This window comes from Serinus canaria, chromosome Z, assembly GCF_022539315.1.
Source record: "Serinus canaria isolate serCan28SL12 chromosome Z, serCan2020, whole genome shotgun sequence".
Classification (NCBI taxonomy): Eukaryota; Metazoa; Chordata; class Aves; order Passeriformes; family Fringillidae; genus Serinus; species Serinus canaria.
In genome coordinates, this window is record NC_066343.1 from 30,652,266 (window position 1) to 30,670,097 (window position 17,832).

The following is a 17,832-nucleotide window of genomic DNA, read 5'->3' on the forward strand; positions in this document are numbered from 1 at the left end:
CAAGAGCCCTTCTCTTTGTCAAGATCTGCATACATAACCACAAGTGTGTTTATTTTACCATCCACATAGATTATATTCTTCCCAGAGTGCCGGCCTAGGGCTGAGTGTGTGTGAGTGTCTTTTTTTTCTCTGATCTCTGGGGCTGCTCTAAGAAGAAACCTAGGGACAGAGTTTACCTTCAGCTGCTGTGCAATTCAGCCAACTTTTGGTCACAACCTTCTTACATCCTGCCTGTTTGTAGTTTTACTTCTTAAGATGCCGAGGGGTCAAAAATGTCTGTCTCTCCTAAGAAACTCCAAGTGTTACAAGAATTCAAGCAGGGAAGAGAAGTAATTCACAGACAACATAGAAATGCACTTGGCTATCATGATGGCTATCACAAAAGGAACTATTGAAAAGGACTCAAAAGAGGAAAGAATCAAGGAATTCTACAATTGAGGCTTCAATTCAGCAGAACAACAAAAGGCTCAAAGATTAATTTTCTTGTCTCCTCGCTGGTCCTTTGAATACTTCGTGTCTGCAAGGAAAATGCATTCATTTTGATGGAAACATATTGCTCATTGTTTTATTTTACCTGTAAAGGCCACAGACAAATGCAAATTATAAAGAAAGCACTAATGTGAAATGGCAAATTCATGTTACCGCCTGTAAAAAATACCTGGAGGCAGTAAAGCCCATTCTGAATAGCATTTCAAAGCTGTAATTTTCAAAGCTATCTAAGAAGTTATGAATTTTTTTCTTGATTTCCTCATCTGAAAAATCTGTTAAGATTTCATTCAAAATCTCAGTGCTATCACTCACAGAAAAAGTGAAGAAGAAAGAAGAAACAAGATAGAAATTAAGCTAAACATTACTGTAAAATGGTGACTTTTCACTGTTTTTCCACATCTGTAAGCAAGAAGTAAGGTGTCAGTGAAAGTGTGAGAGAACAAATACTAATTTCATCTGGTTAAGGGAAGAAATAACAACAAGGAAATCCAAGGTAAAAAGTCTTTTTCTCAAAGTGATATCTAGACCAGTTTTTTTACATGAAGTCCATGGAAAACAAACTAACAGAAACACAGTGTGCACTGGTCTCCAGTTTCCACAAGAAAAGTGACTAATGATAGGAACAGTTTTACAGAGTTGTTGGACAATCCACTCAGTATTGGCTACTGAACTACTTAAAAAACCCCATACATGACTGTCTTTCACATTTTGGGTGAAAGACCTAGAAAGCAAAGAATTACATAGGTTTTTTAAAAAGCCCTTTATCAGACAATGAAAACATCCTTCCCTTTGATGGTCTTAAGACACTTTAAGTGACTTTTCAGCTTTACTTTTGCCTTCCTATAGCTGAGTTGGGGGATTAACATATTTCATAAGACTATATATATTCTCTTCTGGGAGAACACTGTCCCTGTTGTGCCTTCCATAGCCTGCTTTCTCCTGGCAGGCCCATTCAGAAGATCGATTGAAAATGAGTCATTCTAAAAATACACTGTTTTTTAAATCTTCTTGCAAATTCAAGAAGATTTAATAGTGCAAATATATCACTGTGACAAATTTAATTAAGAAAGAAAAAAAGGCAGATTAAACCAATGTCTTTCCTAAATGATATGAAGTAACTTTCATCCCATTAAATGATGTCAGCTTCTCCTAAATATTTTCTTGAGAACTACAATTAGAAAAAAGTCTCCTCCAAAGATAGCTGAGAACCTGTAAAAAATGTTCTAATCTGTGCTGAAACCTTTAAAACTCCAATTTAAACTCTTGTTCTTAGAGTACCTGCATCTTTGTAGGACTGCCACTGATGAAACCCATTCATTCTAGAAAATAAATGCTTAGCTGGAATTACTTTCCACATGTTAGGAGTGTAGTGATTCATTGTATCCTCAGAAAGTTGTCTCAGATAGGTGAGATTAGCTTGGGAATGATGCTGATCCGAATGACAGCAGGCCATCCTAGTTTGCTTTACAAGGACTTCCTCCTCTTCCTTCTGTTGTGGGATGAGAGCTGAGCACAGATCCTGTTGAGGCAGAACTGGCATTAGTCCCCACTACTCAGCCTAGCATGAACACAGAGCAATGTTAAATCCCCTGCAAACCAGGACTGGAGAAGGGAAAGAAGAGAAAATGACAGAGACTGGATTCTTAGTGAGGCATCAGGCTTTATCCATGAGGAAGAAGAACTGAAAATGGATTCAGAAAGAGCTCATAGCAGACCTGAGGACAGCAGCTGTTGAAGCAGGAGTTCAGAGCTGTACAGGCAAGGTAAGGGCTGTAGGACAGTATCAATCCTCCACTAATTTGTTCTGCAGAGAGGCAGCTCTGAAAAGCAATGAACAATTAATTGATTAGAAGATTAGAGCAAGCATTTAGCAGCAACAGGGATTAATAGTATTCTTAAGCCCTGTAAACTTGTTCATGTTTTTAATTCAGTTAATGCCCAAAAACATGGAAAACTACTCTTCTACTAAGCTCCTTCATGGAATCTGTCAACATCATAACCCACACTTAGAAAAGCTGTAGAAAGAAATTTATCTGATTTACAAAGTTTGGAGATGGTTTCAGTTTTACGTCATTTACATTACTACCATATGCATAAATTCATTAATTATATCACCCTCCCCAAATAATATTTGACACAAAAATTAAATACAAATTGATTAGTAAGAGGATAATTTCAGTAAGTTACTATCTCTCTACATCATTACAAATGCAAGAGGTTTTCTATTTCCATTTTCTCATCCCATATTCTTTAGCTCATTAACTAAGGATCCTCTCATTGCTCTGCTTCAGTTAAACTGCATGACACTATTCTGGTCTTCTCATCAATTTTAAACAGCACTGTCATTTCTTAACCTGCAGCACACTGATATGCACAATAAGCATGTGGTTAAAATCTACTATTGCCCATGTTTGGTCAGAAAAAGTTTTTACTGTCTGTGGATTTCTCTTTTTCTAAAAAGTCTTGATGGTTATTGACTATGTATCTAAATTTTATGCTTATTCTTTTGCAGAAGTCCCATCTTCCAGCATGTAACATAAAGATGAGAGAACATTTTTCTATATGTGGAAGCATCCCCTTGAGCATTTTGATAGTTTTAAAAATTTGATACCCTCATGTATTTTGCATTTGTAATTCATGCAGATTTCAGTCTGAAACAGCCTCTTTCTAGAAGTTTCTGCAGAAAGAAAACTCCTTGAAGTCTAAGATTTTTTTTCCCTTGCAAGAGGAATCTAATAATTAATCCATGCCATAGGATGGCATGGATTAACACCCAGTTTCTATGTATTTAAATTTGTCTTATTTTGAAAGCAGGTTCAGCTCTGTCTTGGCAGTTTTCTTCTTCAATGTAAATAAATATCTATATCATGATTTATATTCTAGGAGTGTCTCATAGTCCCAAACACCTGAAGACACACTGGCACACAGCAGCTGAAAAATAAACATCAGAGCAAAATTTCTAGGTTTGAGGTGAAAGTAAACAAAAAGGAAGAGGCAGAGAAAAGCCACACAGGCCTGGTCTGGTGACCTAGCTCCTAGTCCACCTTTTTTTCTCCATGCTGCAGCATTCTTCCTCTGAAATGCAATTCACCTTCACTTGGAACAAGCCAGATTTTCCCCAGGGCATGAAGAAGAGCATTGTTCCTCTGTCACCCTGTACTCAATCAGGGTGTTTTTGTCTCAGCCACAGAGTATCCTAAGAGGAGGATGAGACACCAAATACTGAATCTTCGTTTTATTTTAGTGATACCTTTTACTAGCTAGGTCTCAAAACCAAGAAAAAGGTTCAAGGGAAAATAAGCACTCACGTCATGTTTGTCAATGAGAAAGGAGAATTTTGCTAGCAAGATCTCAGTGCTCAGTTAGTGACATAACTTTAGCAGGTTTTCTAATGAGCTAGGTTATTTTGCCTGGCATATGTGTGTATCTGAGTGTGTTTGACTGATTGCATGTTCTATAGCAGCCTTTTCTCCCAGGTGGACTTTCTGGGTAATTTTAATAGGTCAGACTCACTCATAGCCAGCTCTGACAAGTGCTTTCATCTGCAGCTTCCTATTAGCTCCACAGTGTTTATTCAGTTCTTGTCCTTAGTATGGGAGGGAGGTTTTCAAGGCTGTGTTTATTGCTGTGGGATTAGCTCCTCCACTTCTCCCATCAGTTGTAATTGTTATTTTCAAGAAATTCCTTGACAGTGACAAATCTACACTTGCTTAAAGGTTTTCATCCTCAAAACTGTGACTGCAATGAAATCCATACCTCATTTATTGGTCTGTCCTGCCTTCCCCCCCCCCCGACCCTTTGTCTTCAACAGTTTAACTTCTGTCCAGCTGCAAAAGTAACCAACATTTTTTTAAAGTACTGGTAAGCTGTAATGCTAAAATTCAAAGTAATGCCTAGTTTGAATGTTGTGGCCTCACTGGATTTTTTCTGCAGTGGTTGCTACTAAAATACTAGTGCTTGGTAGTGACTACTGCACTTAGAAGTTATTTCCATGTACAGTGGGCATGGTTTGGTTTTTGTGTTTTAACCAACAATCTCACTGTGAACAAGCACTCCTTTTATGGCATGTTTTGTATGTGGAAGAGATCTAAGGCAGAGGCTAAAAACAAAATCTAATTCATTTAATTTTGCCATTTTACATGCAATATTATAAAAAAAAATCATCCTGTGCTTTATATCTGATCTTGAATTTAAGAGAAAATTGGAGAGTAATTGCCAAGTAAATTGATAGATGTTGTTTTGTGGAAATGATAGAGAAACATTGCTAACTGGGGCTTCAATTTGTCACTCTTAGCTTTAGGGAATGACTTCACAGAATATGTGCAGGACTCCAAGGAAGGTGTAAACCTTGTTATTATGAATTTCCTTATCCGTGCTCCATCCCATCTCATATTCTTTTGGAAGATACCTTCTACTTCACACAAGGACATTTGGTTGCTCTTTTTTCTCAATGTCTCCTTGCCAAAGAAGAGCCAAGCTGTATCTGGTGACTCACAGGGATATAATAGTATGTTATCTTCTTAAAAAGACGTTTCCACAGCACACCTGACCACAAGGGGAGATTAGAAGGAGGGAGCTATGGAGGGAACTCCTACTCTGTGGAGCCAAGTCTCAGTGGTGTACCATAGCCATGCATCTTCTGCCTTAACTTTTCACAAGAGCTCGTGACACAGTTAAAATATGTTCACTACCAACATGTCCCTGGAAAGCAACTTGTCTTTAGCAGTTATTCTGCAAAAGCTGAGAGTTTCCCAGTGCTGTCTGGTTCTCCCCTCCATTAATCTCAGTGTTACTTGTACCACATTCTGCCCACACTGCTGCCTCGCAGTAGTGGCCAAAACATTACAGCTTCTATTTGGCACGAGTGGGGTATGCTACAGTCACATGGCACCCATGGTCCTGCAGGAATGTGTTTCTCTATAAAGTCTCATCACAGAGGGTGGCAGAGTGACAGTCATGTTGAGAAGATGACCGCTCACATGACCTCAGTGCCGCTCAGAATTGCTTTGAACCTAAAGACCTGGCTTTGGATGCAGTGCATTTTTTGTTAAGACAATTCAAAGTTTTAGGTATTGGAGAGTTTTGTCAGATAAGTATCTCTGATCCCACTGGGAAACGGCAGGAATGTGCATTGTTTGATGAATCAATTAAAATTAATTTCCCCATAGCCAAGCCATCTTTGGGCTTATTAATATGGGTAAATTTCTTGTTAATCTGTCATTTTTCATCACATTAATACCATCCCAAGAGCATGGGAAGCTTAGTATAGTTAATCTTCCTGAAGATGAGAGTTGTTGGGGTTTTTTTCCCTCCCTAGAACATGAAGGTCTTCCTTGGAGAAGCATAAATAGAGTTTCTTCACTGTCAACTGACAAAGTCTATTGGCAATAGCAGGGCAGCCTGTGAAAGATGTAAGCTTAAGTCTCCACCAATTAATGAACCAGAGCACTGTAAATGCCTGCAGAGACCTAGGGTGGATCAGAGCCAGACTTTCTCTGCCAAACAGCAACACACTGGGGAAAAGTGGATGTGCATTAGCTCCAAGTACGAGCTTACAGATGTGGCTGTCTGTTGTTTTTCTTATTTAAACATTCTGGGGTGACTGCACTTAAAAATGTTGCAAAAACCTGGGTGAAGCTCTCACTCTTGGGAAAGAAATGGAGAAAGCCTGGCAGAAAAATATATTTCTTAAGCCTACCACTCACAATAAACAAATCCTAGGCTCCTAGGCAGAAGGAATGTCCTGGCATTTTTACCCCAAAAGCAAGGAAACTCAGTGAGAGCTCAGGTGTCCTATTTGAGGTGTCCTATACCCAGAAGGCTGAGAAGGCCCCAGGTTCTCCATAAACATATTGATAACCAAATAATCAGGATGCCGTTAGGCAGAAGGAAAAAAGCATGGAAGCAGAAAGCAAAGAATGAAGATGCTGAGTGTTGCCACTGACCTTCTGTGCTCCAGTGACAGCTGGGCAACCTGCTGGCACAGTGTGCAGTTTCTGGGGGGGGTCTCCCAGAACAAATATGGACATCTGCTTGCCAAGCTCTCCTTGAAGGCCGGGCTGTACAGCCTGCTCCACTGCCTGAAACTTAATTCTCACCAGCTTCTTTTCTGCCTGGGAAAAGCTTCTAGCATGCCTGACATGGCTGGCATAACTGGCAAGGGAACAAAGAAGCTACTAATCTTACAAGTTGGTGGTAGTGAGGGTGGAGGTCCCAGCTCCACGTCAAGAGACAGACACAGAAGGAATGAATCCTGCAAACATGGCAATGGAGATAGGAATCATTTAATGCAAGGGTGGAGCTGGCCAAAAATGTTTTGACCTGGAAATGTCTCATCCTTTCTCTTTCCAGGTAAAAAAGAGAGAGGTTTGGAAAGACAATTATGTGATATGTAGGTCTGGGATCTGGAGTATGCTACGTGTTTCTCGGTAATCACGAGGCAGAGCAGGAAACAGCTCTTTGTTAGGCAAGGAAGGCAAATGTGGTTTTTTGTTAGGCAAGGAAGGCAAATATGGTTTTTGGCAGAGATTAGTTGACATGAGAGATCAGCAGACAATGCAGCAGCTCTGTGAAGCTCTTCCAATATTTCCATAGCCGAGCCCTGAGCTTCTCAGGTTTATGAAACCTTTCCCCTAGCAACTGCAAGTCCTTCACTGTCAGCAAGCAGGAGCACTGCCAAGAGCAACTGTGCAGAGACTCACAAACTGCAGAAAGGAGAGGTGTGTACCCTAGCCTTGTCTCTCCAGAACATTTCAAGGAGATGTTGAAATGTTTAACATTTCAGCCTTGCTCAGCAGCCTTTTCTTGCTCCATAGTACGCCAAATCACTATTAGTATTTGTTTGTGCCCTTCCTCATAACTTTTGCTTTTATTTAGTCGTAAAATCTGTGCACCCTGGAAAGAAGCAAGCCGGGAATTTAGAAGATAGGGTAGTCGGGGCTTAAGAGGTCTTTCATGGTCATCAGTGGAGAAACATGATGTGTACTTAGCACAGTAAGCCACTTTCTCAATGCAATGCTCTCTCTCTCACACACATTTCTGCTCTCTTGACCAGACAATCATGCTCTGGCACAGGAGATCTGCTGGGCAGTGGGCTCCTGACAGGCCTGTGCCTCTATCCCAACTACAGCTGATATCTAAAACCCTGGATGCAGCCCAGCCTGCTTTCATGGGGAACTGTTCTACACTGGAAACCTCCTGTCACCTGTCTGACAGCGACCATGAGCAGTCACGGGGCTGGGGAACATCACTCACAATAAACTTGGCTTTTGCTCTGTTCTAAGTGCTGCTTTCCATGCTGACTATAGCCTCTCTTGGGCCCTCACTCAGAGCTACTAATGGGAAAGAGGCAGGAAGGGGTCTTGCAAAAGCTTTGATTTTTGTTATCTCTTACGTTATTTACTAATATGTTAAGCCTTTAGAGTTTTATTCTTTATCTGCTTTGACCAAAAAATTTTTTTAAAAAGCCAAGAATTTTGTCTTCTTGCTCTTCCTGAAGATCCTTGGCCCTGACCTGGAAGAAGAACTCATGTAGAGGTACTTGACATTCTACTTCTGCTGAGACTTACTTTAACAACCCTTTAACAACGAACAACTTCTGCTGAATTCCTTAAGTGATGCAGAACTGTCTTCTCTCAGCACTCAAAAAAGGAAATGAGGACTTAGAGAAATTTTTTGAGTGGAAAACACTTGTAGTCCCTGACATATAAAAAAATTCTAAGTGAAAGGTGGTCATTCTCTGGTCACCTTTAAAGAGGCTTAAATCAGCTCATGCAGAAGGGCAAAAAGTCACCAACACGTAAGATTTACCATCAATGAACATTTAACTGTATTGACCTGACTATGTCTCCCATTTGCTAAGCTTCTTAAAGGGAGCACTCCATGTGTTCCACTGCTTAAGTCTGGTGTAGAATTTAAAGCAGGTAAATAAATTTCCATCTAAAAATATATGTATTTAAATATCTGACTATCAGCTAGGTTGCTCTCATTAATATTCTTGGTGTTAGAACCTGCAGCAACATTTAGTAAGTGATATAATTTTAATCTATTTCATATCTTCGTTCCCAGGAGTCTTTCTGACATAGATTCCTTCAATGTTGTTGACATCTGTTTCAAGAGTCCTCAGAGAAGGCTGCTTATGTAAAGGACAGTGTGCCTTGCTGGAACAGCTCAAAGATGGTTCAGTATCATTACTTTCACTTCACCAATGGGTGAAAATTATTAACTCTGTTACTCTAGCTTCCCCTGCTCAAGTGAACTTACAATGGGCAGTGTTCTGTCTTTTTGCTTTGCACGAGGGTAGATCTCCACAACCTGCTTTTGTGCATGATTTTAGTGTTCATGCTGAGCTATCTTTCAAAACCACAGTAAGTAAGAGAGCTAGTATAGTCTGCTTAGGAAATTTCCACTAAAATATTCTACTCTCATTTTTCTCCTCCAAATGTAGTGCAGAGCTCTGTCGAGTTAACAACAACAACAACAACAACAAAAAACCAACAACAAAACAAACAAGAAAAAAACCAACCCCAAACTCATGAGCAATTACCATCTGCTTGCCCATTATTTTAAATGTGTTGTGGGCATTTTTTTCCCCTCTTGTTGTTATAGCCTATTAAGCTAGTCTGGCTCATGTCCACACTAAAAAAAGCTGCAATACCACAAGGAAAGGAATGATTTTATTTTTTAGGTAAAAATATGAGAACATTAGGAGTTTCCTAACACTATACTATAAAAAAAAGTGAAAAATTTCCAAATGCCTTGCATCTCATTTCCATTTAGCATTAAGAAAGGCTTTCAGTCTGTAACTTGATTGTCAGTTGGCAATTCATGTGTTAGAATTTCTTCAAATATTACTTTTAAAGAGATAATAATGGGTTTTGTCCCCCAAGTGCCCCAGATGAGTTTCAGTAGCAAGATATTTTTTCAGAGAATCAATCTCTATTAATCTTTTTATTTCTAAGTGCATTCACTTCAAAATGTTCAGATTTAGTCTGAGATTCCCACAGCATTCTCCTGGTGAAGCAGTGTTTCCATGGTGCACTGTTTCCTTGGTAAAAAACTGTCAGGATGGCCAGAGAGTGGTGGTGAATGGAGTTACATCCATCTGGGGACCACTTGCAAGTGGGGCTCCTCAGGGCTCAGTTTTGGGGCTGGTCTTCTTCTTCTCATTGATCCCTGGATGAGTGTGCCCAGAGAAGGGCAATGGAGCTGCCAAGGATCTGGATCACAAATCCTGTGAGGAGCAGCTGAGGGTGTTCAGCCTGGAGAAAAGGAGACTCAGGGGAGACCTTATGACCCTCTACAGCTGCCTGAAAGTCGGATGTACCCAGGTAGGGGTGGGTCTCTTCCCCAGGTGGCAAGCGACAGGGTGAGTGGAAATGGTCTCTAGTTGCCCCACGTAAGGTCTAGACTAGATATTAGGGTATTCTTTTTAATTTTTTTTCCCCAAGGAAGAATTATAGAACATTGAAACAGACTGGAATGGGGAAGTAGTGTGTGGAGTCACCATTCCTGGAAGTATTCTAAAAACACCTGAATATGGCCCTCAAGGACATTGTTTAATGGTAAGCATAGTGGTGGAGCTACATCTATGGCTGGGCTTGATGATTTTAAAAGTCTTTTCCTTCCATGATTCTATGATTTGCCATGCTCATTCTTTGCAAAAAAGAGGTTTCTTTGTGGCTGAGGGGTGAATGTCTGATGAGCGTCTGCTCAGGTCTTGATAAGATATGGAAACCTGAAAATGTGTCTCAATTTCAATAATTTAAAAGCAAGCTGCTAGATATTGGGTTTGTATATGCAGAAAATTCACAGCTTATCCAGCTATGAAACTGATAGTCCCATATCAGCCATACACCAGCTTCAGACGGATGACACACATAAACAAATTAGAAATGATCGTACACATACTTTGGCTATTTCCAGCAAAAATAAAGTGAAAATTGAAACAGAATATGAAGCATGAATACCTTAATTACATTTCAGTACATGTTCTTCCATTTTGTGCAGACTGGCCTTTCTTGGGTTTCACTCTTTTGGCCAGCAGCTGAAAAATTGGAAAGATAAGTTCTATTATCTGTTAGTTTAAAGATAATTTTTATTAAAAATTTAATAGAAATGAACTATACTTTCAGTCAAGACAGTTGTTGTTTGTGATGGTCTAAACCTCTCATAGCCCAGCTGAAATGCTCACCACACAGGTTTTAAATAAGTCCTTTTCTAATTCAAAATATGCTCAGCTGCTGCAGCTCGAGGTTCCCAAATACAATGTTATATCTGACCCTCTCATACAAAAATAGATTTTCTGAGAAAAGCAAATCTCAAATGAAAAAAATGTTTCCATCTCACAGCACTAGCAGAATTCAGCTTTTCAATACCAAGGGCTCAGGAAAGCATGGGTGTTTGACATCACATGTTCCAGCCATTTGTCTTTTTCAGATATACTTTTACCACCTGCCTCAAACTGTCTGTAAAATGACAGGTGACAGGCTGTAGCAGAGTTATCTTCAACAAGGAACACCCCAATGCAGTTATGTTCTTGATGTGGGGTTTTTGGCGGGTTTTTTGGTGGTGGTTGTGGTGGGTTTTTTGGTTTTTTATTGAAAAGGGGAAGGTCAGTTACAGAAGAAATAAAAATCTCAGTTGGGATTTTTTAACTGGGGATGTTTATGGCTGCCACAAACCACTGGGGATCCCAATATACAGAACAGAATTGTGCCAGCTTTGTTCAGCAGCCTTCATTTAAATCACATTTTCAGAGAGAGCTTTATGGAGCCTAGATCACCCGGGGCACTTCAGGAAGAAAATAAAATTAACACATTAAAATGGACTTAATCAGGACCATGATGAGTATCTTTCCACCCAGACTTTCATTTAGAGGTTAAATATTTCCCCCAAGTATGTAGTCCATGCCACCACTGCTGTCAGTGAAGAAAAGGAGCTTGCAGAAGGGCTAATCATTTCATCACAGGATCAGTGTCTGAGAAATAAATCACTAATGCATCTTCATAACTGAAGTAATTTTTAACTCCAGAGGCCCTCATGATGATTTCTTTTTTTTTTGTTTTTCCCTGGAGAGGATTTTACCTGACAAAATGTACTTTTTAAATGGGAAAAGGTATATTGCACCAGCCTAACCACTGGAATTTATCTTTCTTTTTTATTATTATTTTTTAAACAAGAAAGCAGAAGCTGTTTAAAAAGAATCATTTACCTCCATTGCAAAATGAAGCCTTTCAAAATCACCAGCTTTCATTCTCCAGTATCTGGATCTTGTCCCCAACACTTGTCTGATATGATAGTTCTGGTTCCCTTGAGCTGTCTCTTTCTTGGGGAAACCAGTGAATGGCATTTTCTTGCCCTGTTAACTTTGTTAAACACAGACCTTGCCTGGAACCTGAAGTACATGGAGAGCCTGCCCTTGAACTCATAGCCTGCAGCAGCACTAGCATGGGTCAGTTTTAGCAGTGTTGGGCTCAAATTTTGAGCAGGTGTTCTGGCACATAAATAATATGGGCAGATTCTCCATGACAGTCCTGTGGCTGCTTCTGTTAGTAAAACACCCCAAAAAACTGAATGATCAAACAATGGTCCCAAGGAAGGGTAGGCAAAAGGGTATTGGGTTTTCCTATGAGATGTATGGCAATATCTTTTTATAATGTGATGCAATGCTCACGCTGAACACAACAGCTAATGATTTGTACCTGAGCAAGTAAAATGAGGCTTAGCGGTGTGGAATTTGCCATTCAAAGAGTTTTGCTGTATATATCACAAATTCTGGATCCTGAGATACATTTAATGTCATGGCAAATCAGTCGTTTACACTTTTTGTCTTACGATCCAAACATATTCTCACTACACCATAGCTAAATGTCCGTGTTTCTTTCAAAGGAGTGTTGTTCTGCTCTTCTTAAAGAAAACTAATTCCTAATAGCAAAACTTATTTAAAATTTGATAATCACCTGTACACATCAAACATCATCAGTGTTTCTGACAAATGAAATAATGAGTATATTTATTCAAATAACATCCATGTTGCTCCTCAATTCTCTTACCATTCTATTTGTATATGAGCAACCATGCTTCAGTTTCCAAATGTATCCTGATAGGAATTTCACAGGAAAGCATTTCAAACAATTTATGAAATCACTGGGGCTTTTTATTGGCTGTGATTCCATTTTCAAAGAACATCATACCATTTACCCACATCATGCAGGAAAAAATACCAGTAAAATAACAAATTAAAATCACATTCACAATGTCTCTACTTTAAATCATTTTCAAGTACTGCATGCATCTGAAAGAAAGCTGGGGAGCATTTCTACTAGAAAATGCATGACTAAGTTAAACTTTGCTCTGTGTGTATGAAAGAGAGAAACAGGCAATTTTTTTAATGACAGTACTGAAACATTTTACTAACTCAGTGCATGAAGAAACAGTTATCTTGATAACATATATTCAGAACAAATACAGACAACTTTCAGATACAGAAGACGTTACATTTAGATCACAACAGCTAATTTCTAACAATGCTTTTTCTAGCACAAAAAGCTTGGCAAAAAGATGTATTCAGCAGCACTGGTATGGTCTTTCTAGATGAAGGAGAGAGGCTGGGAAGGTTCTAAGCCAATGTATGATACTAGAAACATAGACAGAGGAACTCCAAAGTGATTAAGCACATGATCTTATATTTTGTTTTATTCATTTTAAACACAAGAGTAGCATTGATAATTAATATTGCAGTCTGATTTCATATGGCTTTCTCTACATATAAATGTGAGTTCTCCAGGTCAATAGCAAACTAAATCATTTACCCTCCAAATGAGAAGGCCCTTTGACTTATTTTTTTACTAATCTGTAAGGTCTTGGAGTTGTGAGGGAAAATGACTGCAGTGTCTAGCCAACAACCTTTCTGTGTAAATAAAAACAAGTCATAAAACTAAAATACCTCATTTACCTGAGATTGAACAGACCAGTGATGCAAATAAAACAATGTCATGAAAGACAAAAAGATATTCAGAATCCAAACAATGAACCATGCTTCTCTTTGGTCTCTTGTTTAAGTGCTTCATCACCTGCTTGAGTGCCAAGGGGAGAAGTGTGTGAGACAATGCTTCTGACATCCACACATGAGTCAAAGGTGTCTGTCCCTTGTTACCAGTTCTGAGTGGGAAGGGAAATAGATGGACAGAAGAGAAGGGAGAGTGCCTTCCTCTCGAGTCTGTTTAGCATGGCTTAGGCACTTCAGGACCATGGAATGACTTGAGGAGAGGTCCACTCTCATGCATCATGCCAAAGTTATGTGAAGCAAAACCAAGCAAAACCTGTCCAGTACCTGTGGTAGATCTTCTGTCATGTTTCTCATGGCAAGAAAAGGAAAATGGGAACTAGCAGCTCACACCTGGATGAACTCTCTCCTGTCAGTGGAGGAAGGGCTGGTGCAGGTGTGGCTAGCTGAGATACAGAAATGATGAAATGGCTTAACTGGGAAGCCTCCACAATGAAAAAGACTCAGTAAACACTATTTAATAAACCACCTTCCCTTTCCCTCCTGCTTTGTGAACCTGGAATGAAGCCTCTATGACTCAGTATAGTGATTCTATGGCCCTCTTCAGGGGTTCAGTCCAGATGTTCACACAACTCAGGAGCTCAGCTCACAAGGGCAACATTTTTAGTGTTCTGAGCCCATGGATAGCACTACCAACTTAAGAAATTTTACTACAGTCTACACAAGATCCTGACTTAGACCAGTCATTCAATGCCATAGCTGCTGAGGCACAATTATCTAAAATGGTACCAAACACTCTTCCTTTCTCTCTCTCTTCTCCCCATCTTCTCCAATTTCCCCACCTTCCACAGATGTGTGCACAAACATGCACATCAAGCTGCCAGAGAGACTGAAAACAAAGAGCACTAACGTTCTGCAAGGAGAATGCTAGGCAGAAAATTCTGACCTTACATCAGGAACAGTATTTGGTTGGAAGAGGAAGGGAATCAGTAATGGGGGCTAGGGAAAGGTCAGCAAGCAAGTGGTAGAGAAAAGCCAAAGTAAAGTGGAATAAGCTTATCTTCTCATCTGTTTGTTTGTTTGCAGAGTTCTCCAGCACAAGGCCAGGGGAATATATGAATGAATGTGTTCATTTTAGCACAGGCACATTTCTGCTGGTTTTACTTATGAATTAGAGGATGTGTGCCACAGAGATTAATCAAGGCATTTCAAAAGTATTGATGTCTATATGTCTCAGTGATCGAGGTTAGGAGATCTAGCGACCCATGAGTGGCTGAAACAAAGAGCCAGGCTCTTGCCTTTTAGCTTTTGAGGATGTTGGACACTCTAGCAGAGCATAAAAATGAGCTGCTGCCCCTGTGATGGAAAGAGAGTTTCCAATTTTGTGAGAATTACTTAAACAGCTTCAAATAACTAGTTGCAGAATTTGCATGGGGTGAGTAGGACACTCTTCCTTGAAAATGGTAAATTGTTCAACACTACCATGCTGTACCCAAGCACAGATTCATAAAGTGTTCTGGGTTTATTGAAAGTCTCAGGAGGGAAGCAGTCATCTTGCTTTAAATTAAAGTTAGGTGGAAAAAAGTCCCACTGACATTATCCAAATGAGTAAAACTTGCCTTCTGGATAGCCCTTGGCAGCTTGTACTTGAACAAACAAGTCTTTTTTACAGATCCAGCCTGAAACAAGTTGCATCTTTATCAGCTTGTTCTGACTTGTATATCAGTCAAACCTCTTCAGCCTCTGCCTTGGATTCAATAGAAAGTTATCTTTGAAATTATTTGAGAAGAAGCAAGGACTGTAACACCTGAATAAAAATTGTGTGAGGAGGGCATAGTATATTTATTCTCTTTTAAAATACTCTTTTCCTATTGCAACTGATGCTACTAGAAGATACAGAGCTCTCATGCTCAATTCCTTAACCATGGTACAGATTTCTTCTGCTTACCTGAAAAGGTGATGTCTTCTAAAATATCTTATTGAGGATAATATTGAGATGTTTGCCTAAATTCAGTTGCACTGAATGAGTGAAAAGAAAATCCATTGAAGTAAAATGCTTAATTGAGGTACATAATGAAGTGTCTGATATTATCCTTCTTTTTGTTGCCAGCAGAAAGAGTATATTTCCTTTCAAATCTCATCCATGTACTTAGGAAATTTTTGTTGCTCCTAGGACAGGGACAAGCAATGCCAGTTCTGACAGCCAAATCCTGACTCTCCTGACAAGATTGTGAGATTGAGATGGTAAGTCTACAGAATTGACTACAGAGACCTAGCCAGATGCAAAATTTCAGTATTAGCTCTTCAGATGACAAGCCAGATATCTGGTCATGAGGATCTGTGTTCAAAATAGGTCTATCTATGTATTGAATCTATGTAGGTATTACCAAGTCAGTATCTCCCACAGAATTTGGATTTTCTTATGCAATTATGTGATATCTACAGTGGAGACCTCTGTACCTGTGTCTGCAAAAGGCCACAAAGATAATGGTGAGAAAAAATCTCCCACCTTGCTAGCATCAAGGGATACCACACACTTCTGTAATATTAACTAGCTCCTGCATAGCACTAAGAAGCATCCTCACTTTATGCTTTTACAGTAGGTAGAGACTGAAACCTACATTTTACAGTTGCAGAATCTCAGTGGGGCAGAAAATAAGTGACCTCCCCAAGGCAATGCAGTAATTTAGCACAGTAAAGATAATGGATATTTATGGATCTGCCATGACTAACATTCAGACCACCACACACCCCCACACACTGCAGGAAAGAGTGGGCAGGACACAGCCACGACAGTGTGCTGGAACCCAAATGTCCACCCTGCAAGCACTGCTGGAAACGGGATGGTTGAATATGGCAGAAAGAGGAAGATTGGTTAAACAGAGCAGCAAATACACTTGTCATTGGCTTCAGAGGGGTTGGGGAGGTCCTCTACCAGAGCACTGTGCCCTCTTCTATGGTTTCAGCTCTCTGTATGGCAAGTGCCTGACCAATTTGCTCATTCAAGGTAAATGTATGGCTAATTCCCAAAGTAACATGACTCTTGCTTAGATTCTGAGGCATTTAACTTCTACAGCATCTGAGGGCAGATGACTCACTTCTTCCACAATTCTGAGTGATGTCAGCTGTGTAAATCATGCATGATTTACTTTCCAAAGGATCTTTTATTTATGTCACAGATGGAATTAAAACAGAAAAGCTCTGCTTCCATGGCAGAACTGAGATATCCCTCCGAGAGCAGATATGCTCAACAAAAACATGGCTAATGTGACCCAATCAATAGGAACAATATAATAATGACTAGTTATTATCAATAATAAAAATAAGATAAATTTTAAAAATTAAATAGGCCACTGTTCATACTTAGTGAGCACTCCTTCTTGCATTGGATGGAAATGAGATTGTTCCTTTTCTATGCTTGATGTGCAGTGCCGTATTTAACATACATAGTACTATGGCTTATAATAAAAGTTGTGTAGTCTGCAGCTTTTTAATCTTTACATCCAATCAGAGGCATCTACTGGATGTGACTATGTACAAAATTAAGGAATGGATGAGTCTTGGGGCAGAGGAAAGGGAAAGAGGCAGTTGGAAGGGAATGGGAAGCGAAGGGACTCCTAGTGAGCAGTAGAGGGCAGAGGTGGGGAGGACTGCGGGATGAATGGCAAGATTGTAAATCCCCATTGGGCAAAAGAGAAATCCTTTGCAGTACTGTTTATGCCCATCTAACAGTCTGCAGCTATTACTTCTTGAACATGTCCTGCAGGGGCCCTGGTAAGTATTTGATGACTGTGTCTAGGATGCTCTCTTCTTCTTCCTCCTCCTCATCCCCACAGCCAGGAGGGATCGCCTTCTTTGGGCGTGTCAGACTCCCTTCAGCATTAGCTTCCAGTGCAGCCTGGGCCTCTGCTTCCTTTTCTTCCTTCTTCTTTATCCCATACTGCAGGGGAGAGATAACACATTGTCTGAATCATAATATGAGAAATAACACATCTGCTGAACAGGATGGCTGATGAAGCCAGCCATTGCATGCAGTGCCTCATATTCTGCAGTAAGAACATCACATATTTTCATTTTGCTCTTTTACACAGACACTAAAAACATCCATACTAACAGCCCTCCACTAAGTATAGCCCACTGGATGGATAGCCTTCACAAGACAAGATGCTGAGGTCCCTTAGAAGCAAGCACAGGGGAGAAAAGGGTACTATGCAGCCATGGGTCACCAGTAAAGAGAATATAATCTCTGGGTTAGTGAAGTGTTAGAGTGGCATTCTACTGATGTTGATCCTCCTCTTTTCTGTTAACAAGTCTGATGCTTAGGTCCATCATCCGCA

General features: G+C 39.9%; 1 protein-coding gene across 1 annotated transcript in view; it reads right to left on the reverse strand.

Moving 5' to 3' along the window:
• Positions 1–12,380: 12,380 nt before the first annotated feature.
• CPLX1 (complexin 1) overlaps positions 12,381–17,832 on the reverse strand; it is a 108,108-nt gene continuing 102,656 nt past the window's right edge. Inside the window, exon 4 of the mRNA XM_050987251.1 lies at positions 12,381–17,435. Within this exon, the coding sequence (XP_050843208.1) occupies positions 17,238–17,435 (198 nt within the window). The 3' untranslated portion in view covers positions 12,381–17,237. The remainder of the gene's footprint in view (positions 17,436–17,832) is intronic.